Genomic DNA, 27,321 nt, shown 5'->3' with positions numbered 1-27,321 from the left:
AGCACCCTTATAATTCAGATATTAGAACATTTCAGGTTGTCCCAGAGAGTCCTCAGCCTCTTCATTTTTTTGGATTCTTGTTTCTTCATTCTGATCCAGTTGGATGTTTATTTCTTCTTCTTGTTGCAAATCATTGGTTTGAATCCTGGTATCCTTCTTGTCACTGTTGGTTCCCTGAATATTTTGCTTTATTTCATTTTGGGTAGCTTTCATTTGTTCTTTAATTTTATCGACCAAGCTCAATCAGTTCTGTGAGCATTTTGATTACCAGGCCTTTAAATTCTTCATCAGACAGTGTGGCAATCTCTTCATCACTTAGTTCTGAGGTGTAGACGGCTCTGCCTAGTTTTAGGAATTGTATCTCTAACCCTTGTGGCTAAGGGCGAGGGACGACCTTTGGAATGTGAGCAGGAGACAAAGCTTATCTCTGGTAGCAAATGCTGCCTCAGTTTCCTCTCCCTGCCCCCAAAGCTTGGTCAGAAGTCAATGACGGGTAAGACTTCTCACAGTGGGGGGCAACCTAAGCCAGACTTGATCACTTGGGAGGCCTTCATGGAAGGATTGGAGGGGGTGCAACAAAGAGCAATGGACTCCCCACTGCCGGTTTTGACAAAGCTCGAGTCCCCATGTTCTCTGGGAGAAGTGCTCCCTGGTTCGGATCCCCTTGAGCCTGAATACTTGTTGGGGAGAGGTGCAGCTCCTTGCCTTGCTAGAGCTTGTCCTGGGGAAAAATCTGGCATCACAAAGACTTCCTGATAAACCTGTGAAATCTGCTCTGCTTAGAGTGCTTTCATTCATATGTTAAGGGTTCGAGCAGGAAACCCTGAAACTCTGTTTTTGACAAACTCAGACTCATAGTAAGCCCTCAGATTTCTTTGAAATGTTACCTACTGTTTGGTCCTTGCCGCCCTGTATTCCTGTGTATTACAACCTAATAAAAGCCCTGGAGCAGGGGGCTCAGGGCCTTTTTCTCCTCAGAGAAACTGGCCACCGCTGGCCTTTGTCTCCCCTGAGAAACTGGCCACAGCTCACTTCTCCTCCCCAAGCAGATCACATCATGTCTCTGTCATATTCACTGGTGTCTGTGGTACTTGGGGGGACTTGCGAGAAAGTTGCCCCCACACTGAGGTTTTGCTGTGTTCTTTCATTTGAGCCGTATTTCTTTGTCTTAGCCCAGCTGATAGGTTGTACGGGGGTGGGGCCAGGTTGTACGGGGGTGGGGCCTTAGGTATTCACCTGGGCAGGGAAACCCTCTTTGCTGCACTGTCTGTGGGGGAGGGGCTAGAGAGGGAGCAGTGCAGCTCGCCTGTTCCTCTGTATTGCACTTTCCAACAGACTGTTGTGGTGTCAGACTGGAAGTATCTCGATGGTGGGAACCCCAGCCTTAGCCAACTGTAAGCTCTGAGTCTCAGTTTTCCCCCTAAGTCAGTCCCTCCCACGTAGCTCTGCCAAGTTCAGCAGTCAGCCCCTCCCCTCGACCGACCATGGTTTCTCTGAGTTAGCTGTAGTTTCGCCTTACCAGTCTGGTGGTTCTGATTGATTTTTTTCTTTAATTCCTTGGTTGTTGGAGTTCCATGCAGTTTGATTTTCTGGCGATTTTGGTGGTTTATTGATTTTAGATTGGATGTTATCCTCCTTTTGATTGTGCAAGGAAGCGGAGGGTTTCACCTATGCTCCATCTTTGCTGGAACTCTATTTCTCTATGTTGCTTTTTATGGTCTTGTAGTTCTCACCAAATCCTTGAGCATCTTTGTAACAATTGTTTTGAACTTGGTATGTGGTCGTTTGCTTGTCTCCATTTCATTTTGTTTTTCTGGGAATTTCTCCTGTTCTTTTATTTGGGGCATGTTTTTTGGTCTTCCCATTTTGTCTGCCTCTATGTGTTTGTTTCTGTGTCAGGTAGAGCTGCTGTGTCTTATGTAGTAGGTGTCCTGTAGGGCCTAGTGGCACAGCGCACCCCCCCCCCCAGGTCATTTGAGCCAGGTATTTCAGGTGTGCTCTCATGTGAGCTGTGTACTCTCCTGTTGTAGTTGAGCCTCGATTGCTGTTGGCATCTCACTGGGTAGGATTGACCCTCAGGTCAATCAGCCAGGAGGACTGGTCAGGACTACAGCAGAGGAGTTGCTGTTTAGGGGCTGACCCCACAGAGCAGAACTTGCTTCAGTAGGTCTCTGGTGCCCACTCAGTCTTCCCCTTGAGTGTATAATTCATGGAGGTGGTTGGATGGTGCTCTGGTGTGGTCTGAAGCTGCCACTGGATGTCCTGGCTCTGGGTCCTCCTGGGAGGTGCAGGCCCAAGTCAGCTGCTAAGTGTACCCTGCCCCAGGGCCACCTGGCATGAACTACATATTAAAGCAGTCTTCAGATGGCTGCTACCTGATCTGGGCTTAGAGGTGCCCAGGTGAGGCCAAGCTGTGAACTGAATCTAGCTGCTGCCTTGGTTCACTTAGCTAGAGTTATGGGGTGCACTGAGAGTAGGGAGCTGCTTGTTTGGGGAACCTTTGAGAGAATTTAGGGAAGTCCTCAGCATGAACCAAGATAGACAGACCATTTGTATGGAAAAACCACCGGAGGTGGTTTAGGTGGGCCCAAGAGTTGGGTGGGACATAGTCTCTGGCAATCAGCAAGGCAGGTTGAACAGGATTAGTCAAGTTAGTGGAGACTCAGATATGGCACTACCAGTGCCTGCAAGGGGCGGGCTCAGCAAAGGAACAATGGCTTCTGCTAACACTTCTGTCTGGGAAAGACAGCTGTCCTTTCATCCCTCGCCCCAAAGCAGCACAGTTCACTTCTTTCCCTGTATGCCCCTGGCGTATTTTAAGTTGCTGACCCAGGGCTGGAACTCAGTAACTTTGAATAGGTCATTTGTGGGCCGTTTAAGGGCCTTTGAAGAGGAATATCTGGGACTCCAGAAGCCCTCCATTTCACTTAGCCACAGTCCCTCTGGTTTTCACAGCCAGAAGTTACTGGTATTTTTCTTCTCCCTCTGGAACCATGGGCTGAGGAGCTGGGTGGGGGACTGGGTCTTCTTGCTCCTGGGAGACTTCTGCAGCTGGGATATACCTTATTTTTAACTGCTTCTTTGGTGTGGAAATTACAAGTCTACTTTCTGTCTCTGTGGATTTGCCTACTCAGACATTTCATGTAAATGGAATCGTATAATATGTAGCCTTTTGCGTCTGGCTTCTTTCACTTAGCATAATGTATTCAAGTTGTAGCATCCTAGTTGTAGCATAGATCAGTACCTTGTTTCTTTTTATGGCTTAGTAATATTCTGTTTTATGGATTATACTACATTTTGTTAATTCATCAGTTGATGGACATTTGAGTGGTTTCTACTTTTTGACTATTAGAAATAATGCTGCTATGAGAATTGGTGAATAAGTTTTTGTGTGAATTCTTTTCAGTTCTTTTGTGTATGTACCTAGGAGTGGAATTGCTGGAACATATGTGAACTTTTATGTTTAGCTTGAGGAATTGCCAAACTTTAAAAACAGTTGAACTGTTTTATGTGCCCACCAGCAATGTATGTGAGTTTGATTTCTATACATTATTGTCAATACTTGTTATTGTCTGTTTTCTTTTTTTATTATAGCTATCCGAGTGGGTATAAAGTGGTATATCATTATGATTTTTTTGTTTGCATTTCCCTGATGGCTAATGTTAAGTGTCTTTTTATAACTTTTGGCCATTTGTATATCTCCTTTGGAAAATTGTCTGTTTGAATCTTTTGCTTGTATTTTAATTGGGTTATGTGTCTATTTATTGTTGAGTTACAATAATTTTTTAATAGAGTCTGAACACCAGTACCTTATTATATGTTGATTTGCAAATATTTTCTCCATTGCTGTGGCTTATCTTTACTACTTTCTTGATGGTATCTTTTGAAAAAACAAAGGTTTTTTTTAAATTTTAATTGAGTCCAGTTTATATATTTCCTCTTATTGTACTTTTTGGCATCATGTCTAAAGAAACATTGGTTATTCCATAGTCATATAGATTTACTTCTTTATTTTTTCTTAAGTGTTTTATAGTTTAGCTCAGGCATTTAGGTTTTGATCCATTTTGAATTATTTTTTGTATATGTTGTGAGATATGGCTTCCAATTCATTCTTTTATATGTGGATAACCCAGTTAGTTGTCCCAGCACCATTTGTTGAAAATACAGTTTTTTCTCGATTGAAGGGTTTTAGCACCTTTGTTGAAAATAAACTGGTCATAAATGTGAAGGTTTATTTTTGGACTTTGGATTCTATTTTTTTTATCTATATTAATCTTCATGCCAGTTCCATACTTTATTACTATTGCTTTGTAATAAGTTTTGAAATTGAGAAGTGTGAGTTTTCCAGTTTTAATTATTTTTCAATAAGAATGAAAGAATAGTTGTTTTAGCTATTCTGGATCACTTTCATTTATTTGCATAGAAATTTTAGGGTGAGCTTATCAATATCTGCAACTGGGATTTTGATAGGGATCACACTGAATCTGTAGAGCAGTTTGGGGAGTATTGTGATCTTAACACATTATTTCTAATCCGTGAACATGAGATGTTTTTCTTCTTTATTTTCTTTCACTACTGTTTTGTATTGAAGGTTCTTTTTCATCTTGGATGCAGAATATGAATTTATTTTTGGCTGTGCCCTAAGTAATAGTTTTCTTGGCCCATGAACTAATCACATAAGTGATATAATCAGTGCTTCTAAACCTCAGAGTGTTTATTAGGATATTCTTAGGATATATGACGAGACCTCAGGAAAAAGCCACTGAAGATGTTCTTAGGGGGTATTGATGACCCTTGTGGCTATGAAAGCCTGCCCTGAGGGGAATCTGGCTTTTGCAGAAATATTCTGCAAAAATGGTAAATGCCGTTTTAAGTTTAACTTCTGCCCAAAGATCTCAAAGGTCTGAGCAGTTAATATGGTTCTTTAAACTGTTCTCTTGAAATGTTAAATTACTAGGCTGAAATTTAAAATTCAGTATAAATATAGACGTAACCTCTTAGTTATTCAGGAATTTTAAAGTTGAACTTACATATTCACTACTATAAATTAGTTAAGAAGTAATTAGCTTGGAATTTAACCAAAATTAAAATCCATAGATTTTGTTTTATATATTAATGTACTTTCTAAAAAAGTACAGCCCTGGCTGGTGTGGCTCAGTGGATTAAGTGCCAGTCCATGAACCAAAAGGCCACTGGTTCAGTTTCCAGTCAGGACACATGCCTGGGTTGCTGGCTAGGTCCCCAGTAGGGGGTGCAGGAGAGGCAACCACACATTGATGTTTCTCTTCCTGTTGTCTTCTTTCCCTTCCCCTCTCTCTAAAAATAATAAATCTTAAAAAATATAGGGCACCTGCTTTGGAAAAAAAGTATGGTAGAGAAGATCATCATATTAGAGAAGTCTGATTCTTAATCCTAATATCGTATTAAATAAACCATTTTCTATTAATACTTCACTATTAAGTATGTTTAGTAAAAATGATGTTCAGGATATGCTGTAGATTTCAGATTAATAGACTTTAAAAATAGTAACTTTCTCCCCCCTAATCTGGAGAGTTAGTTTTGAGATTGAGGAGAGTTGCTGCATTTTTGTACTTAATAGAGCAAACTTTTATTATTTGTATGAGTACAGCCCTTGGTCATGCACAATATAATTAGTGTTGATTTGAAAGAAAATACTCTCATGTAATGCTAAAGAAAAGTGAATCAACAGGAGCCATAACTGAGTGGAAGTTACCAAGAAGCACAGAATTGACATACAAACACAGATACATATACCTTCACACACACACACTAAATTGTATAAATAAGAAAGAAAAAATATAGGACATAGGGTATAAACTGAGGGCATGACAGTAGGTAAAATTTATTATATCATGGCAAAAATCCTCAGTAGACAGTTTCAACTGTGGAAAGGACTTACATAGCAAATACTACAGTATTTTTAGGGTAATAATTTTATATTGAATTTATTGGGGTGACATTGATTAATAAAGTCATAAAGATTTCAAGTATACAGTTCTATAATTTATAATTTGTATATTGTATTGTGTTCACTACCCAAAGAGAAATCGCCCTCTGTTATCATTTATACTCCCTTTACCCTCTTCTACCTCTCCCCAACCCCCTTTCTCTCTGGTAGGGTGGTAGATAACATTTCAGTGTATCTAATCTGCTTTCTGTAAATAGAAATAAATGTGTATGAAAGGAATAGAGGCTTACATGTATTATAATTTATTATTTAATGTTACATAGAGAATTATAATATTTAGGGAATTACAATATTTAGACTTTTTGAGGACTACTTTTCTTCCCTACTATGTAATTTAGATGTTTTCAGTATCTGTGCACTTATATCCATCTCATTCTTTTGAATGGCTCTAGAATTATGTTCTAGAGGTACATGTGGTTTATTCTTATTTTTTATCTTATAAAAGCAATACATTGGCTATCCTTTTGCATGTGGTTGCTTTCTTAAGTTTTCTGAAGAGTAACTTCTTAGCATTGATGTAGGTGAGAGGATATATGTACATTTAACATTTAAATGGAAAACACCAAATTGCTTTTTATAAAAGTTTTGTCAGATTATTGATTTAGATAAAGGTAAAAATGTCTTTCACTGCATTTCTTCTATTCTTTTGAAAATGTATTTCATTAGGTCTTTACTTTATATCAGTTGATTGAATAATTTAATAAATGCTGATAATTCAGCTTCTTTTTTAAAACGCCACTTGTGCTTTGTTAATTGCCCTTCAGTGTTGTTTGCCCAGTTCTCTATTGGTGTTAATTCTTTTCTGTTGTGTTGGATAGTGTTAAGAGTACACAGGCTGTTTAGTTGGAAGAATCTGGGTTTGAATTTTAGCTTTACTCCAGTTAGATGAGGGACTTCAGGAAGGTATTTCAGGCAGCTTGCTGACTTTTTAAAAATAACTATATTTTGAAGTAGTTTCACTTGTAGAAATGCTGTGCAAATAATATAGGTAACTCATATTCATTTTACTCAGATTCCCCAGTTTTTTTTTAAATCCTCACCCGAGGATACATTCATTGATAGACAGATATTGATCAGTTAGTTGCTTCCCATATGCACCCTAACTGGGGATTGAACCTGCAACCTTGTGGTGTGTGGGATGATACTCCAGCCAACTGAGCCACCTGCTAGGCCAGATTCACCAGTTTTTAAATTTTGTCACGTTTGCTTAATATTCTCTCTCTGTGTATGTTTACTTTTTTCCCCCTGAACTATTTGAGAAGGGATTACATACCTCAGGCCTTCTTATCATTTATATCCCTAATACTTTCATTAATTTTTCATAATAACTAGGCTCCTTTATTACATACCTATCAGCTTGGTAACTTTTCTTAACATTGTGGCACACAAACTGGTACTGTTTGTATAGGACACAGTGGGTTGAGCTAAATGATTAGGGATGAAGATCTTGGCATATCTGTAACCCGTTTGTACAATAGATAGTAGTATACTGCAGCACAGTTGGGAAACCTTGAATGGCATTTATCTATTAGGATTGTTGTGAGAATCAAATGAAATATTGTATTTAATGCTCATTGGTAGATGGGAAACACTCTAACAAATAAGCTTTTTGTGTATTGAAAGTAAATTATCATGGGTTAAAATACCTTTTCTCTGTTTTATTAAACATTAAAAGCTTAAGGTCTGTTGCAATCAAAATTGTTACCTTTGTTTTTATGGCTTTTGTCCTTTTTAAAAATATATACTTTATTGATAATGGTATTATAGTTGTCCCAACTTTTCACTCTTCAAAAAATTTTAAAATTATTTTATTGTTCAATTACAGTTGTCTGTATTTCCCCTCTCCAAACCCACCTCCTTCCCTTGTTCCCCCCTCCCCTCCCCAAGGGGGGTTGGCTTTGTCCATATGTCCTTTATAGTAGTTCCTGAAGACCTTTCTCCCCAATGTCCCCTCCCTACTCCCCTCTGGCTGTTGTTAGATTGTTCTTAATTTCAATGTCTGTGGTTGTATTTTGTTTGCTTTTTTCTTTTGTTGGTTATATTCCAGTTAAAGGCAAGATCATATGGTATTTGTCCCTCATGGCCTGGCTTATTTCTCTTAGCATAAGGCTCTCCAGTTCTATCCATGCTGTTGCAAAGGATAGAAGCTCCTTCTTTCTCTGCCACATAAATTTCAAATCATTGTGTAAATGTACCATGGTTTTTTGATCCACTCATTTGCTGATGAGCATTTAGGTTGCTTCTAGCACTTGGCTATTATAAATTGTGCTGCTATGAACATTGGGGTACATAGGTTCTTTTGGATTGGTATGTCAGGGCTCTTAGGGTATAATCCTAGCAGTGGAATTCCTGGGTCAAAAGGCAGTTCTGTTTTCAGTTTGCTGAGGAAATTCCATACTGTTTTCTACAGTGGCTGCACCAGTCTGCATTCCCACCAACATGCACTAGGGTTCCCTTTTCCCCACATCCTCTCCAGCAGTTGTTGATTGATTTGTTTATGTTGGCCATTCTGACTGGTGTGGGGTGGTATCTCATTGTGGTTTTAATTTGCATCCCTCTGATGGCTAATGATGCTGAGCATCTTTTCATGTATCTCTGGGCCCTCTGTATGTTTTCCTTGGAGAAGTCTCTGTTCAAGTCTTTTTCCCGGTTTTTAATTGGGTTGTTTTTCTTCCTGGAGTGGAGTCCTGCAGGTTCTTTATATGTTTTGGAGATCAAGCCCTTCTCTGAGGTGTCATTGGCAAATATGTTTTTCCATAGGGTTGGCTCTCTTTTCATTTTAATGCTCTTTTCTTTAGCCATGCAGAAGCTTTTTAATTTGATGAGGTTCCATTTGTTTATTCCTTTCTTTATTTCCCCTTCCCTTGCTTTATGGGACATATCCATGAAGATATTGCTGCATGGAATGTCTGAGATTTTCCTGCCAATGTTTTCCTCTAGGACTTTCATGGTGTTACAACTTATATTTAAGTCTTTTACCCACATTGAATTTATTTTTGTGTAAGGCGTAAGTTGGTGATCAAGCTTCATTTTTTTGCATGTAGCTGTCCAGATCTCTCAATACCATTTGTTGAATAGGCTATTTTTACTCCATATTACTCCATATTCTTCCCTCTTCATCAAATATTAATTGACCACAGAGGCATAGGTTTATTTCTGAGCTCTCTGTTCTGTTTCTTTGGTGTATGTACCTGTTTTTATGCCAGTACCAGGCTGTTTTGATTACAGTGGTCTTGTAATAATACAGTTTGATATCAGGTATTGTGATCCCTCCTACTTTGTTTTTTTCTCAAAATTGCTGCAGCTATTCTGGGTCATTTAGGGTTCCATATAAATTTCTGAAATATTTGTTCTGTATCCGTGAAATATGTCATGGGTACTTTAATAGGGATTGCATTGAATCTATAAATCGGTTTGGGTAGTATGGACATTTTGATGGTGTTAATTTTTCCAGTCCTTGAACACGGTACATGTTTCCATTTGTTTGTGTCTTCCTTAATTTCTTTCTTCAGTGTCGTATAGTTTTCTGAGTACAGTTCTTTTACCTCCTTCATTAAGTTTATTCCTAGGTACTTTATTTTTCTTGTTGCTATATCAAGTGGGACTTTTTTCCTGATTTCTGTTTCTGATGTTTCACTGTTGGTGTACAAAGCACTTTTGATTTCTGAGTGTTGTCTTTGTATCCGGCTTTTTTTGCCAAATTTATGTATTAGGTTGAGTAGTTTTTTGGTGGTGTCTATTGTATTTTCCATGTATATTATCATGTCATCTGCAAACAGTGACATTTTTGTTTTCTCTTTTCTAATTTGGTTGCCTTTTATTTCTTTTTCTTGTCTGATTGCTGTGGCTAGGACTTCCAGTACTGTGTTGAATAGGAGTGGTGAAAGTAGGCATCCTTGTCTTGTTCCTGATCTTCATGGGAAAGTTCTAAGTTTTTGCCCATTTTGAGTATGATGTTGAGTCTCTCATATTTGGCCTTTATTACATTGAGGAATGTTCCCTCTTTTCCCACTTTGGTGAGTGTTTTTATCTTAAATTAATGCTGTGCCTTATCAAATGCTTTTTCTGCATCTGTTGATAGGATCACGTGATTTTTGTGTTTTGTTTTGCTTGTGTGGTGTATAATGTTTATTGATTTGCGAATATTGTGCCATCCTTGCATCCCTGGGTTGAATCCCACTTGGTCATGGTGTATGATCTTTTAAACATATTGCTGGATGCAGTTTGCCAATATTTTGTTGAGGAGTTTAGCATCTATGTTCATCAGTGGTATTGGCCTGATGTTTTCTTTCTTTTTTGTATCTTTATCTGGTTTTGGGATTAGGATAATGTTGGGTTCATAAAAAGTGTTTGGGAGCCGTCCATCTTCTTGAATTTTTTGAAATAATCTATGGAATATGGGGGTTAGCTTTTTCTTAAATGCTTTGTAAAATTCTCCTGTGAAACTGTCTGGTCCAGGGCTGTTGTGTGTCGGAAGCTTTTTAATTGCTGTTTCAATTTCATCAGGTATTATGGTCTGTTCAGGTTTTCTGCTTCTTCTTCATTGAGTTCTGGAAGATTATATTTTTCTAGAAATGTGTCAATTTCACCTAGGTTTTCAAATTTCTTGGCATACAGTTCTTCGTAGTAATTTCTTACAATCCTTTGTATTTCTGTGGTGCCAGTTGTAATCTCTCCTCTTTCATTTCTGATTGCGTTTATTTGGGTCCTCTCTTTTTTTCTTGATGAGCCTGCTTAAAGGCTTGTCCATTTTGTTTATCTTCTCAAAGAATCAGCTCCTGGATTCATTGGTCCTTAGAATTGTGGTTTTGGTCTCTGTGTCATTTAATTCTGCTCTGATCTTGGTTATTTCCTTCCTTCTACTTTTTCTGGGCAGTCTTTGTTTTTGTTCCTCGAGTTCTTGCAGGTGTAGGGTTAGGTGGTTTGTTTGAAATGTTTCTATCTTTTTTAGGTAGGCCTGTATTGCTATGAACTTCCTTCTTAGGATTGTCTTCGCTGTGTCCCATAAGTTTTGGGTTATTGTGAGTTCATTTTTGTTTCTTTCTAGAAACTTTTTATTTCTTCCCTAATTTCATTCTTAATCCATTCATTATTTAATAGCATGCTATTCAATCTCCATGATTTTGAGTGTTTGGGGTTTTTTTTTTTTCTTTGAGGTTGATTTCTGGTCTGAGTCCCTTGTGGTCAGAGAAAATGCTTGATATGATTTCAGTTTCTTGAATTTGTTGAGACTTGTTTTGTTTCCAATGGTGTGGTCTGTCTTTGAAAATGTTCCATGTGCATTTGAAAAGTAGGTGTATTTTGCCGTTTGGGGATGAAGGGCTCTGTATATATCTGTTAGGTCCATTTCATCTAGGGCATTGTTCAATGCCACAATAGCTTTGTTGATAGTTTGTTTGGAAGATCTATCCATTCCAACTTTTCACTCTTTTCTCCAACTGCCTGGTACCCTTATTCCCTCTAGCATCCCCTTCCCCACCCTTAGTTTATCATGTCCATGGGTCATGCATGTAAGTTTTTTGGCTACTCCATTTCGTGTACTATTCTTAACATCTCTCTCTATTTTGTACTGACAAATCTGTACTTAGCCCCTGTACCTTTTCTCTTCTTCCCCCACCTTCCTTTTCCCAGCTGATAACCTTCCAAATGATCTCCATATCTGTGATTCTGTTCCTGTTCTGCTTGTTTGCTTAGTTTGTGTTTTATATACAGTTGTTGCTAGTTGTGAATTTATTTTTATTTTAATATTTACAGTTTTTATATTCTTTTTCTTAAATAAATCTCTTTAACATTTTATATAATAATGGCTTGTGATGATGAACTCCTTTAATTTTACCTGTCTGGGAAGCACTTTATCTGCCCTTCAATTCTAAGTGATAGGTTTGCTAGATAAAGTAATCTAGGTTATAGGTCCCTGCTTTTTATTACTTTTTGCCAGTCCCATCTAGCCTGCTAAGTTTCTTTTGAGGAATCAGCTGACAGTCTATGGGAACTCCTTTGTAGGTAACTATCCACTTCTCTCTTGCTGCTTGTAAGATTCCCTCTTTATCTTTAACTTTTGGCATTTTAATTATGATCGGTCTTGGTGTTGTCCTCTTTGGGTACAACTTATTTGGGACTTTCTGTGCTTGTATGTCGATTTTCTTCACCAAATTAGGGAAATTTTCCTTCATTTTTTCAAATAAGTTTTCAATTTCTTGCTTTTCCTCTTCTGAAACCCTCATGATTCAATTGTTGGTATGTTTAACGTTGTCCCAAAGGCTCCTTAGTCTGTCCTCAGTTTTTGAATTCTTTTTTCTTGCTGTTCGGATTGAATGCCTTTTTCTTCCTTATGTTCCAGATTGTTGATTGGATTCTTGGCTTCCTCTGCTGCACTGTTGGTTCCCTATAGATTTTTCTTTATTTCACTTAATGTAACGTTCATTTCTGCTTGGGTCTTTTGATGCTGTTGAGGTGTACCCAGTGATTTCTTTGAGCATCCCAATAACCAGTGTTTTGAACTCTGCATCTGATAGATTGGTTATCTCCATTTTGTTTAGTTCTTTTTCTGCAGTTTTGTTTTGTTCTTTCATTTGGGGCATATTTCTTTGTCTCCTCATTTTGGCAGCCTTGCTGTGTCTGTTTCTAATATAGGTAGAGCTGCTATGACTCCCTGTCTTAGTAGCTTGTTCTGTTGTAGAAAAGTATACCTGTAAGTTGTTTTGGGTGGAGCCTTAGGTTATTGTCAGGATTGGGGAACCCATGTCACTGCTTTCTGTCTCTATAGTTGGGGAGGCTTGGAGAGGGGACAGTGCTGCTATCTCACCTCTGGAGTTTCGCCCAGTAGGAAGTTGTCTTCTGGTACTTGCCCTGTTGTCAGTCACTTCACTTTCTCCCCCTATGTTACTGGTACCCTTCCATCTGTTGCCTTGGTGCTGAATTCCCAGAGTGGGTGGGTCTGCGTTATTCTGATGTCTGTTTCTGGCCCTTTAAGAAGAGTCTCCTGAGAATCCTGCAGTTTTTTCTGCTGTCCCGGACCCCACTGGTTTTTTAGCCTGAAGTTATGAGGACTTATCTTCCTAGCACTGGAACACTGGGGTGGGTGGTAGGGTCTGGGGCTGGGATCCCTCACTCCTGAGGTATCCCTCCCAATTTTTATCCACCACTCGGTTGATGTGGGACTACCTGTCCTATGTCTCTATGCCTCTCCATCTCTCCACACCTTTCCTCATGTCTCTGCCCCTCCTACCTGTCTGGATAAATGTGGCTTCTTTAAATCCTTGTTTGTCAGACTTCCATACAGCTCAATTTTCTGACAGATTTGGGTGGTACTTGTATTTTAGTTGTCGTAAGTTTTGCTCTAATTGTCTGAGGAAGCAAAGTGTATTTACCTATACCTCCATCTTGACCAGAAGTCTGGCTTTTGTCCTTTAAGGAAACTCTTCTACAGAGTTCACTTTTCTACACCAAAATAATCCATTATTTATGTTTTTATTGGATATATTTATAGATTTAATCATTTATATCTAAGATTTTGATTCATAACGGAATATATCTTGATATTAGAAAAATGAGATTGAGATCCACTGTAGTTTTTAATAGAAATATAGTATACTCAGAAATCAAAATGAATTATTACCCAGTAATGGTTAAATGACTTTTTATTTATATATTCAGTTGTCCCTTGTACAACATGAGTTTGAATGTGCAGGTACACTTTTACACAGGTTTTTAACAATAAATATGCCCTTGACCCTTTATAATCCTACTTTCAAATCCATGGATATAGATAGTCCACTGTACATATCGTTCAGTGCCATTTTATAGAAGGGACTTTGGCATCTGTGGGTTTGGGTATTCATAGAGGGTTGTAGAACCAATCACCTGCTGATAGCAAGGGACAAGTTAAGTTTTGGGGTGTATGTTATATGCAGATTTTCAACTGTGTGTTTGTTGGTGTCCCTAACTGTCCCCTCATGCCCCCCCCCCAATTGTTCAAGGGTCAGTTGTAGTACTTTATACAGCCCCTTTTTTATATTCTGGCAAATTCTTAGTTATTTTTCAAGAATACACTGACATTATTTCTTTGAGGAAGACTTATTTCTCTCTTAGGTTGTATGACACTCTTATGTACAGTCTGACCATATTCGCATCTTCAGGACTTTCCAGTGTCTAAACATTGTGGATGTTTAATTGTTTTTGAAAAAGATGACTAGATTAGTTTGTAAACAGTACATTAAATGGTTTGATGAAAAATGGATCCAATAAATTGCCTGTAGGTTTGTCTTGTTAGTTGGTTAAACATTGGTCTCTTCATTTTCTTTCCTTTAATGTTCTGTAGTAACTTACATTGAATTATCTTGAATTCTAAATTGGTACAGTTCAAAGTACTAAGACTGTTATATAACAAGCAGAGAAATACTAATCCAAGTATTTTATATGAATAAGGACATGGATAGTTAGACTTTAACCAGTTACTTTTATATTTGGGAAGCAAACACCTGGATTTAATTGTTATTTATTTAAGAAATCATAAAAACCTGTGTTTTGCATGGAGTATGAATTGTCATGCTTAGGTTTGAATCATGTTCTGGTATTTAGGTTTAGGTTTGTGAATTTGATTTTTTTGAGGTCTGATAAAAGCATGTGATAACTGTTAAGATTCTTTTTAATTATGAAATTTAAACTTCTCTGGGAAGAAATGATGTGGAGGCGAAAGAGAAGTATCCCCACACAGTTTCTTGCATAAGTCACTGGGGATATGTCACTGTTTATTGGGAAGATTTTTGGCAGTAGTGTAAGGTAGGGTGTAGTGCTAAAACGTAAGGATTTAGTTTTGGAAATACTAATTTTGAGATACCTGTAATTCGTACAAGTTGAGATATCAAGGAAGTAGTTGAATATACTAACTTGGAACTTGGAGAGATCTACTCTAGAAATATAAATTGTTGATGGCAATATGTTGATTTCTGCCTTGGGTGTGACAGATCCCCAGGGCTGTAAGTGTAGAATGAAAGGAGAAGGCCCCGAAACACCTTGAGATACTCAACATCTATTTTAGAGGTTGGAGAAAGGAGAGGAGCCAACAAGAGAAACTGAAAAAAGGAATACTGATGTAGGAAGAAAGCAAGGGGGGTGGGAATAGGGAATGCTAAGACTACTAGAGTATTACAAGAATGAGGAAAACTTGTGAATGACACTGATAAGTCTATTCAGATAATGTTAGATAAGTATTCACTGCAGAAGCAACATGGAATTTCTAGGTGACCTGAACTAAAGAAGTTTAACTGTGTAGTATGGCTGGGTCTCGTAATGGAATGAGTTAAATAATGAACAAAGAATGAGGAAGTGGCAACTCTTTCAAGAAATGTGCTTGGCTCTACTAGGGAGTATGAGATCAGTGGTGGTGGTGGTGGTGGTGGTGGTGGTGGTATGTGTGTGTTTGTGTGTTTAAAGAATGCTGAGTCTAGTGACTCGGCCTGCATGTTTGTGGGAGCAATCTAGTATAAAAGAAAAGAGTAATAAGTTGCATTGTTCAGTATGGTAGCTACTTGCCACATGTGGCTATTTAATTTTAAATTGATTAAAGTCGAATAAAATTTAAAAATCATTTCCCAGATTGCATCAGTCAGCCTCATTTCAGATGCTCAGTAGCCACATGTGGCTAGTGGCTACCATAGTGCATGGTGCAGTTATAGACCATTTTCCTTTTTCTTTTTGGATTTTTTCCATTACCATTTTTATCCCCACTATACCTTATTCTACCTCCACCCACCTCCTTCCCCTCTGCTTAGAACATTTTTGTCATTGCTAATAGTTCTCTTGGACAGTGCTGTATGAGTGGTATTTACATTTGCTAGAAAGAAATAGACCACTATAATAGAAGTAATAGAACAGATAGTTGTATTACTATTTGCTAGAATAGTTGCATTTATATTTGCTAGAAAGAAATAGACTTACTTACTATAATAGAAGGAATAGAACAGATAGTTGTAGTTTTGGTGGCAAGAGGACCAGACAGTCTTTTTGTTATTTTCTATTTCTGAATGAAATATTTTGCAAGTTACATGCTAAGAGTTTATGTGTTGGGTGTGGGGAGGCAGGGAAAGGAGTGGTGGGAGGTTTGAAAGTTTGCCAGGAGAGGTATTCATTAGAGAAGGCTAAGAGAATTGTCGGCAACGCTGAGTCCCCATTCGAAGTTGATGAATATTAGTTTATTACAGTTTTTTACCAGTTTGTTCAGTTTTGTGGTTTTCTTTACCAGTACTCAGCTGTGTGTTACAGTCATGGAGGAGGTAAAGGCTTGCTCACTCAGGATTGTGAATTTGTCAGGTGACTGCAAAGGAAGAAGAGAGTACAAAGGAGTTAAGGGGTAATTTCAAGGGAGTGATTATAATAATCATCTTCGAAATTTGAAACTACATGAAGGAAGTAAAAATTAGAAGAGATTGGTGTGGGTAGAGGGGGTTTGGTGCATTGAAATTTATGATGAAGTGAAATAGTTTTTGCCATGAAGATAATTGACAAAGGTTTCTGGAAGGTTAAGAAGTCATTGTCATAGGCTAAGGTGTCTGAATTTTGTCTTTTTTTCACGGTTGTGGTGTGGAGTATTTGATGTGACTTTGGGGACAGTAAAGTCTCGATCTGACCATGGGAATGGGACCTGTGGGACTTTGAAATCAAGATGTTGGATTGGTTATCCATGCACATGTTGAAGTTAACCAAGAAAAACTGAGGAAGAATTCAAGGTTTTTGTAATGGAGGAAAAGTGACCAGTAGGTAGAAAGTGACCTCAGCAAGGATAGAACTAAAAGGGAACTAAATGATCACTCATAAAATGAATATGTGAGATGTGTATGAGAATAAAGAAAGGATTGCAAGGAGGGAATAGTGTCCTAACTCCAAACCCCAGCAGCCAGTACCAGTCAATGTAGTTTAATATTTGAGAAGTTGACTTGTTACATTGGGGAGAATTGTTACACTAAAGCTGGTCAGTAGCTACCCACCCAAGGCAGTCCAGTGTTTTTAAATTCTATTGTGTGTCACAAAGCAGTATTGTTGCTTTTAATAACTTAATTTTTTTCTGGCTTCTGGGATTGTGGTGGAAGGGCATAACTCAGGGTGGAGCAGCTGGTTATAAGTATGGTCTATTTGTAAATTAGGGAAAGTTTGCACACTTTTTGAAAGTACCTTGTTATTCTGCCAAAAGGTTCTGGAAAGCACCATTTTGAAGTCTCATTTATATAATGACCCTGCCACTGATTAGTTCTCTGAGTGTAGACAGTCAGTCATATAACCTTATAACCTAAACTGTCATCACCAATAAAATGGGTTTTTTGTGAGGATGTGAAAAACATAATTGAGTTCTTAATGTGGAGCCTGATACATAATAAGCACTTAGTTTTAGTTGTGTACCTTAGTCCCAGTACGTTTTACCTAGTGTTTTTGGTACTAGTTTTGTAAAATTCTACTTTATTTGGCACTGCTAATATTTATCTTTAGAAATATCTAAAGAAATATTTAAAGGATACTTTTTTTGGAATTATTTAACAATATTTTATTTAAAACATCCCTTTTAGTATTCACTTATTTAATGGTCATATTGGAATGCCTTTGTGAAATTGTCTTATTTTATAGTAATTTTAATTATAGTTTTCTGTACAATAAGCCATTGGTATTTGAGTAATTAGTGAAATACCTCAGATAAAGCAGTGCTCACCAAGACTTGAGTTTTACTGCTGGTTCCATCAAGTCCTAAAGTCTTAACATTTTAGTAATTTGAGACAAATTATTATATTTCTAATTAAAAAATAATAATAAAACTGCCCTTTACATACATGAGTGGTGTGCAGATCAGCTGATTTCACATAAAGTGCACTATAAACCTGGCTGTATAATGTAACCTTTGATTTTTTATTTCTTCTGTTTTAGATCAGTTTTTCTAAGTTTTAAATTTTGCACCTTGATGGACATAAATATTTCCTGTTTTTGTTTATTCTATATGATTTATGTGTGCTGTTTCAGGTTTAGTAATGACTTTAAAAAATCTGTGACATTTTATGGCGACTTGTTTCTGTTTAGAGAACCAGGTGAGAGTTTGAAATGTAGATTTAGTAATAAACTTAATTGTTTCTTTTTTAAAAAAACAGGGCTGATGGAGTTATGAGGACAATGAACACAGAAAAACTCCTAAAAACTGTACCAATTATTCAAAATCAAATGGATGCCCTTCTTGATTTTAATGTAAGTTGTTTACACAACAAGCTTTTTATAATTTAAGGTTTTCAAAATTATAGTTAATTGTTCAGGTTTTTATTTTTTAATTTTCATAGACTTTAACTTTTCACACTAATATCCTTTTTCTCTAAGTATTTTCTGTAAATGTGGGCCCAAATCAAATTTCTTTGTATTTTTATAATTGTTCTATAAAGTTACTCAGATTTGTTGGGTGGTACTTCTCTAGTTCTAGAATTATAGGGTATACAGTCATCCCTCTGCATCCACAGAGAATTGGCTCTAGGACTTATCTGTGGATACCAAAATTCACAGATGCTCAAGTCCCTTATATTTGTGTAACCTACAGACACACTCCCAAATATGGGCCTGTCCAGAAAGTATCCAGCCACATAAATATGAAAAGTACAGACATTTATTGAAGAAGATGCAAAATACAAGAAACATTGTACATAGCCAGAAGTCACAGGGTACCAAATCTGGGCATAGAGGGGTGGGGTCACCTTGGTGATATGATGTTTTGCCAAAAACCTACATAAGATGTGCAGATTCAATTCCCTATCAGGACACATACCTAGGTTGCATGTTTGGTCCTGCCTCTAGACACCTACAATTTCTAGTCTGGGTGCGAATGGGAGGCAACCCGTTGATGTTTCTCTCTCTTCTTTCTTCTCTAAGAGCAATGAAAAAATGTCCTTGGGGAAGGATTAAAAAAAAGTATGGCAATTTTATTTAGGAATAGCCAACTTAGTATTTCATTTGTCTGTTTTGTAGGAGCCAAAGTGTGACAATTACAAAGAAATAAAAGTCAGTTCAAATACACTCGTTGCAGTTTTGTCGCTATTGCCCAAGGGCATTGTGTTCATTGGAATTTTTGTTTTAATAACTATCACTTGAACCAAGTTGCCGACTTTGTCCTTAGTTTTTAATATGCTAGATATTATTTCCAAGTCTTTGGGGGGGGCATCTATTTTGATAGTTTATTTTGGAGCTTGGAAGTACAACTTAGTGAATGGAGCTGTGACAATTTCATGCTGAAGATTTTTCCTTTAACTCAAAAGTATTCTGACAGATGAATATTATATGAAATAGAAATTCAGTTTTTACAATAATATTAGAACACAGCCAGGCTCATTGATTTACCATTGTCTGTGGCTGCTGTTGTGATGTAATAACAGAGTTAAATAGTTGTGACAGAGGACCTTACAACCCACAAAGTCTAAAATACAACCAGGCCTTTTACAAAAAATGTTTGCTAATTCCTAGTCTAGAAGACATAAGAGACTGAGGTTTAAGTAATTATTTTGGTTTTTATAGAGAAGAGGGTCTACCCATGAAATTTGTTTTCACTTTATATAATTACTTACTCTCTTCAGTGTCTGTATTGTATTCTTTTCCATGTCTATACTATACTTAATTGTATGTAATGATTTATGTGATATACCTATTGATCAGAGTTTTTCTGTTTGGTTTTTTTTTTAATCCAGAAGATGGGAAAAGAACAGAGAAGGGAGGGACACAAAATTATGTATGTGTTAGATAATAGATAGTATGTGTATCTCTACATTTATGAGCCTATTTCTGTAGGTTAATGCCTAAAAAGAGAATAGGTGGCTCAAAGGACACAAACATTAAAATTTTTTAAATACTGCCAATTTACGCTCCAACAGTGGTGAGCCAGTCACTTGTCAACAGGTGCCCATTTTTTATTTTTATTTTTTCATTTTTATTGGTACTGAATAATACCTTGGTTTTGATTATTTTGATACCTACTGCTCTGGTTCTCAAGAAAGTATAGTTCATTAATTTAATTTGATTATTATATATTAATTTACCTGATAAGTAAAGTTGAACTTCTTTTCACATATTAGTCATATGTATTTTTTACTTTGTGAATTGTCATTTGCTTTATTACTAAGATTCTGTCTTGATAATAGAAGTTAGCCATATTAGGCCTTGGCTGGTGTAGCTCAGTGGATTGAGTGCGGGCCTGCGAACCACAGGATCGCAGGGCACGTACCTGGGTTGCAGGCTGGTTCCCTGCAGGCCAGTTCCCAGCAGGGGACGCACAAAAGGCAACCATACATTGATGTTTCTCTCCCTCTGTCCTTCCCCCCTTCCCCTCTAAAGATAAATAAATAAAATCTTAAAAAAAAATAAAATAAAATGAACCTAAAAAAAAAAAAGAAATTAGCCATGTTAGATATTCTGCAAATGTTTACCAGTTTGTTGCTTAACATTTAACTTTGTGCTTATGCTTTTGTATAACAAGTTAATTTTCATATATTAAATATTCTTGTAATCTAAAAAAGAACTTAAAGTTAATTTGGCTTATTCCTTTGATTCATTTCTTGAGATAATAAAAGTATTCCTAGTATTCTTGGTAAGATAAATGTCCCTTTTTTTTGCTACAGTATAATTCAATAATAATAAATACTGATTCATGTATAAGTTACTGCACCAGGATCTTGACACTCAGTATATCATTTAATTCTCCCAGTAACCAAATAAGGGAGAAATATTGTTATTGTAATCATTTTGAAGGTCATTATATATATTTTTAAACGTATCTTCTGTCAAACTTAGCAAAGTGCCTTGGTGATTGCAGTAGCCATTTAATAAATACTTTCTGATGTAAAATTAATCAGTAAATTCATCATGACTTAGAGTAAACGTGAACCTAGAAATGGGCTTTTTTGCAATTAGAAGTATATCATGTTGAAATGAACTTTTTAAAAAGACTTGAATTTCAACAGTTAAAGTAATTTTTGTTTTCAACTGCTAATTTCAAAGCTGAATTGAATATTGTAGAATGTTTGTTTGCAAGTGGCTTCTACATAAATCTGAATGAACTCTTAAGATTTTTGCACTCTTTGGTTGTGTAACTCTGGTTGCAAGACATAAATGTCTTTTTCTTTAATATACCTAAATATATGAATTAACTATATTTTTAGTTTGAAGGAAGTTGTCGTGTTTAGAACGTAAAAGTAGCTAATTTTTTTTCTAATTTTTTCCCAGGTTAATAGTAACGAACTTACAAATGGGGTAATAAATGCTGCCTTCATGCTCTTGTTCAAAGATGCCATTAGACTGTTTGCAGCGTACAATGAAGGAATTATTAACCTGTTGGGTAAATATTGTTGTAGCTTAATGGTGTTTTATTTCTTATCTTGGGTCACATGGGTAAATAAAATTGTCTGAGTTGTTACTTAAACTTGCCTAAAATTTTACTGTAACAATTTATTTGGAGCAAAACATTTTATACTTGTTACATATGGTAAGTAATTAAATACTTTTACAACTAGGACATTTAGCTAAATGAACTTTATATTTTTATACATCTGTGTTTTCTTCTGTTAAGTTTAGTAATTTTTAGAAAAATTAAAATTCCTTTAAAATTAAGTTGGAAATTTTCTGTTCTGGAAAATTCTTACTTCCTCATTATTTACTCCATAATGGACTTTAGCTGTAAAAATGGTATTATTTTTAACCTTAATTTAATTAAACATTGATAATTATTTTAAATGCATTAAACATTTATTTTGAAGGTTGCGGTGTTTGGGGGGCATTTTAGGACTTTATGGTGCTTTATTGTGTATTGGTTGTGCAGTTGATCCATGAAAAACAGGACTATTTAAAGGTGTACTTTTTTTTTCAACAAATACAGTGAATTTTTTAAATGATTTTTTAAACATTTTCTTTTTTCTAGCTTACTTTGTTGCAACAGTACAGTATATAATACATATAACCTACAAAATATGTGTTAATTGATTGTTATCCCTAAGACCTGCAGTCAAAAGTAGGCTATTTAGTAGTTAAGTTTTGTGGAAGTCAAAATATATACACATTTTTTCAACTGCGTGGGAATTGATAACCCTTGTGTTGTTCAAGGGTTAACCGTATATGGAATGCAGTTACTTTTGCCCAGAAATGCTCTTTTCTTTTTTTCCAGTAGGATTGGGATAGAGTAGATAAGTCTTCAGATAGTGCCAAGGCACAAATAATAGATATCAAATGCGTTTACTCCAGTGTGCTTGTTCTCCCACCACTCTTTTAAATATTTTTAAGAATTTATTTGCACTTGTTTTTCATAGGTTGAGGTAACAGGAACTTAGTCAGGGATTCTTTAATCCATGGGGGGAAAATTGTGTATTTTTTTTTTCACAAGTAAAAAATGGAGAGTTTTTTTTTCTTCAAAGTTTTGGAAGGCATGCATTGTCATCCATTCTGTGATTACTACAAGTTAAGCTCCTTATAGCTGTTCATATATTAAGTATAAATGAGCTTTTCAAGTGACATTTGGATATGAAGTAGCCATATTTGTTAATATATTATCAGTAAGAATATTTAGAAATAAAAGTTGGTACTGTTTTAAATGGAGTGAAGGGTGATACGTATTAACACGTAAAACATATTTAGGGAATTGCTTGGGAAGAAATATTGTAGAACAAACTGGTAATGTTAGTAACGTCAGGCAGTTTTCCTGTTTTTAATATGATAGTATCTGTATTTTAATTTGCTTAAAATATCTAAGCTAATTTAACGCTATTTTTTCTGTAAGGTGTGTTCTTGACACCTGTATTATCTCTTTGGAGCTCTTAGTACTTTTTTCTTTTTGAGGGTTATATTTCGATGTAAGAGTATTTTTACATCTACTTTTGGCAGAAAAATATTTTGACATGAAAAAGAACCAGTGCAAAGAGGGTCTTGACATCTATAAGAAGTTCCTGACCAGGATGACAAGAATCTCAGAATTTCTCAAAGTTGCAGAGGTAAATTGTCTTTATTTCTTAACCATTTTTTGTCTGTGTGATTTTTAAAGAAATTGATCATTATTCAAGCAAAAGAAACATTTTAAATATAGTGTGTATATATTCAATTGTGGCAATAGGTTATATTCTTTTGTGTGGTGTATGTATGATATATATAGTATTGGATAAAATATATCCTATATATTTAATTCAGTATTGACTATTGATAGGTAATCTATTTAAAAACTATCTATAAATTAGATAGATGACACACAGTTGTGGCAGCATTTTTATGTTTGGGATTATTCATGCATTTTATATTGTGCATAATTAAGGGCTGTTCTCATCTGTTAGAGCAAAAACCTTTTTTCCACTCATATCTGGAGCCATGTTGTTCAGAATGTTTTGTTCCCCTGCAGCAGTGAATTTAGTATATTTATTGTTTACCATGAATGTAGGTTATTGGATAATTTAATTTTGCAAATCTGTTGAAATAATTTTCTGAAATTGTCACAATGCAATTGTGGTAATGTTTATAGGCATTATCTTGCTTGTACAGAGGCAGCTCTTAAAGTGTTTTTGTTTGTTTTTCTCTACCCTCTACCTGTCATCACCAGAGATTCCTTGCTAGGATAATTCTGGGAGATGACTAGGTTATAATTGATCAATTGTGTCAAAGAAGTTAAACAGGAACTAGCAAGTTGGTGATTTTAGCCCTATCACCATAGTGATATTTTATTCTACAGCAGATGAATACAACAAGATGATGAGACCTTTGAAGAAAATAGCTTTATGTTGTTAATCAACTATTTTATAAAGTCCACCGCAATTTAGTTTAAATTTAAAATCTCTTTCAAGGAGAAGTTAATGGTTTTTTTCCCCCCATTTCTTTAGGGTCAGTCACATATTAAAAGCAGAAGATAAAAGTTTAGGCTATGATTTAGTAAATTCTTTAAATTAGTTTTAATTTGTTGACTTTTCCTTTTAGCCTCTAATGTCCTTTGCATTCAGTAGTTATAGTTACTGAGCGAGTCCTTGTTTACCTCCAGATCTGCTGGTCTTAGTTTGACATGGAATAGACCATCTATATTCCATGCGATCTGAGAAATAAGCATCCTCTCCTGCCCTAAACTATTTTTTCATGAGGCTGTCTTTAGGGTTGTAATTTCATTATGAAATCCTCACGTTTCTAACCTTTTCAGATGTCTTTGACGGAAACATGTTATCGGTTATTAATTAGCTATTAAGATCTTAGTTTGAATTATTTTATCAAATTTTCTACTGATGTGTTTCTGGGACTGGTCTTTGAGAGGTTGGGAAAAGGAAGAGAGAATAATTAGAACACAGGTGGCAAACACAAGGCCCACGGGCTGAATCAAACCTTCCACCTTGTTTTATCCACTCTGGCACCATGTTTCTACCCAACAGCAGTGCCGAGCTCCTTCCCCCTAATTAGGTAGTTATATTTACGGAGTCCTAAAATTACATTTGGCCCTTTGAAGGTAGCTGGGAGGCAGGCTGATGGTGACTCCTGGTGAAAATGAGTTTGACACCGCTGAATTAGAAAATGAAACATAGCCACAAGCAGGGATACAGTTTTTCAGTTTGGGTACTAGTATAATAAGTAAGAAAGGTTTTCTCTCTCTCTCTCTCTCTCTCTCTCTTTTTTTTTTTTTTTTTTTTGCTGGAAATTAATCTAGTGCCTGAACATCATAAAGTATGTTTGAGATTGTGGAAACAGTTACATCCTGGTTAGATATCACTTGGCATTTGTATAAAACCTGGCTTACTTGAGTGAACATAGGTTTTAAAAATTGTTATCTATGGTGATTGCCTAGGAAAGCATATTTTACAGAGAAAGGCAAAGTCATTGTCATCAGGTTTGTTTTTTTAACTGCTTTTTTATGCCCTAGGGCACTTGTTCATGGTCCGCCTTTCTTACTCTTGCCATTAGTGTTTTTCAGATTGTGACAAAGTATAGGGGCTTAGAACATATGGAGATGGTAATTTAATAGTCTTGATGAATTTCCAACTCTAGTTCCCCTCCTGTTACAACTTTCATGGCCATCAAATAACATCTAAGCCCTTGGAAATCGTGATATATTTGGAGATTAATTATTTTTTATTTTAAAGAAGCCTGGCTAAAATTATTCACAGTGCTAGTCAAATTGTCATTTTCTAGATTTTATTTATAAAACATCTTTATTATAATTGTATTTACTAAATACAATGCTTCTGCTTACAGCAAGTTGGAATTGACAGAGGTGATATACCAGACCTTTCACAGGTAAGTGTATTATTACAATATCAATTCACTGTCTGCTGTGTATTGCTAGGTGTGAAGGACCCAAGATGAATAATATGCAGCCCATGCTGTCAAGATCAGTGTAATTTTTCTTGACAGATTCTAACATTTTGGTGTGTTGCTGGTGACTTAATATAGAATGATCTACTCACCTCTTATTTGGAGGAGCTAGGCACTGTATACCATTCCTTTAGTTTATTCATTTTAATCTATCTTTCCTGTCACCATCATTGTCAAAAGAAAGAACTGAACTTAGAGAATGGTATTTTAAAAACAAAATGTGCACTGTACTATTGATAGAGAAATTATTTTCAATTTGTTTCCTCTGACAGGATACAAGACAAACACCCACTTTACATGAGTTTTAAAAGGATATTTTCTTTGTCCCACTTGAAGATAGAGAATTATTTTATACAGGATTTGTGTTTCCTGTTTTAAACCTTCAGCTTTGGCTATTTGACTCAGGTAGGAGTGTTATATAGGAATAACCCTCAAAAGATGAAATTGGGAAAAGTGAGCAGGCTTTGTTCATCTATTTGAGTCTTGGCTGTGCTACTAGTTTGCCCTGTGATTTGGAGAAGTTACTCTCTGTGGTTCAGTTTTATCATTTCTAAAATGGAGAATTTATAGTTCCTACTTCAGAAGGTAGTTGGGGTTGATTAAATGAGTTAACACCTAAAACATAGCAGTAAGCATTCAGTGTTAGCTCTTGTATTTATCATCATTATCTTTTTAAAAATCTAGGAAAGAAACTTTAAATCTGCATTTTTTTTCCTGGCTTTATTCTAACCATTAAGGCTTTTTTGTTTTTTATATTTTTGAGGTTCAGTCTTTATTTATTTATTTTTTTTCTTTACCATTTGGGCCCCTTATAACGCTTGCGTATGCCCCCCCAACCCCCCAGTTGCTTTTAAAAAAAGATTTTATTTATTTATTTTTAGAGTGAGGGGGGAAGGGAAGGAGAAAGAGAGGGAGAGAAACATCACTGCATGGTTGGCCGCCTCTCAAGCGCCCCCTACTGGGCCTGCAACCCTTTGGTTCACAGAATGGTGCTCAATCCACCTAGCTACACCAGCCCAGGCTTTTTTTTTTTTAATGAGTGTTGAGAATGAAAGTACCTGGCATAAACTATCCTTGTGACATTTGTATCAGTTCTCTCCTTAATAGACTTTTACCTTATTTTAAATTGTTCTAGGACATCTTTAAATAAGGGTTTCTGGTGTATCTCTTTGTACTTGTTCTGATTCATCATCCCTTTGATCTGCAGACCAAGAGTACACAATGGATCTAGTTGTGGCTTATATGTAAATAAAACACTACAATTGAGTTAAATTGACCCCATTAAGATTAAGTACATTATTGTGGGCTAAATGTGAGAAGAGGCCTTGATGGAACGACATGTAGTATAAACCGATAAGGCAGTTTTAGATTCCCCATTACCCCATTTGTCATGTCCCAGTTAGCTATCTTTTGTCATCTGTCTGTACTTTATCCATGGCATTGAAATTGGGTAAGGTTGGCCAGCCTCCTGACCCTTCCTCCCTCCTTTTCTCCCTCCCTCCCTCCTTCTTCATTAATGATCTCTAAGCGATTCAGAAAATTTTCAAAAGTGAACTGAAAGCTATTTTGTACTTCAGGGAAGATGGTGGTTGTTATCCATAACAGTGGAAAGATTATTATTCTTTGTTATAAGTTGTTCTTTTTAAGATGGGAAGCATCACATTTCCTTCACTCTTCATAATGTGGATTTGATTTTTAAAGACTAGCAAGATAACCAGGTTGGCCAAAAAGATCATTTTTGTTTTGTTTTTTTTTTGTATGATGGCTCTAGTAGTGCTTAGTTGTCACTAACTTCATTTAAAACAATCTTGTTAGATTGTATTTTGACAGCTGTTATATCAATGTGCGTTTTAAAACATCAAAATTGGTGAATTTTTTTGTGTAGCCATTTTAGTATTGAAGATGGAAGAAGACATGCACCATTTTTGGTGTATTATGCTTTATTATTTCAACAAAGGTAAAAACTGAAACAAAAAAAGGATTTGTGTAGTGTGTGGAGAAGG

General features: G+C 36.1%; 1 protein-coding gene and 1 non-coding gene across 13 annotated transcripts in view; one reads left to right on the top strand and one right to left on the bottom strand.

Moving 5' to 3' along the window:
• Nucleotides 1-27,321, top strand: part of PICALM (phosphatidylinositol binding clathrin assembly protein) — a 124,741-nt gene that overhangs the window by 48,132 nt on the left and 49,288 nt on the right. For all 12 annotated transcript variants that reach the window (XM_037167617.2, XM_037167616.2, XM_037167615.2 and 9 more), the window contains exons 5-8: nt 18,118-18,211; nt 21,221-21,332; nt 22,868-22,974; nt 25,199-25,240. In XM_037167617.2, the coding sequence (XP_037023512.2) occupies nt 18,118-18,211; nt 21,221-21,332; nt 22,868-22,974; nt 25,199-25,240 (355 nt within the window). The remainder of the gene's footprint in view (nt 1-18,117; nt 18,212-21,220; nt 21,333-22,867; nt 22,975-25,198; nt 25,241-27,321) is intronic.
• LOC119065558 (small nucleolar RNA SNORA27) lies at nt 25,573-25,686 on the bottom strand. The gene has a single exon (XR_005085615.1). It is a non-coding gene; the product is annotated as a small nucleolar RNA SNORA27 (small nucleolar RNA).

Source organism: Artibeus jamaicensis, unplaced genomic scaffold (assembly GCF_021234435.1).
Source record: "Artibeus jamaicensis isolate MK-2021 breed Jamaican fruit bat unplaced genomic scaffold, CSHL_Jam_final contig_64, whole genome shotgun sequence".
In the NCBI taxonomy this organism is placed as follows: Eukaryota; Metazoa; Chordata; class Mammalia; order Chiroptera; family Phyllostomidae; genus Artibeus; species Artibeus jamaicensis.
The sequence above is the reverse complement of the archived record's forward strand: the minus strand, read 5'-3'. Positions and strand labels throughout refer to the sequence as shown.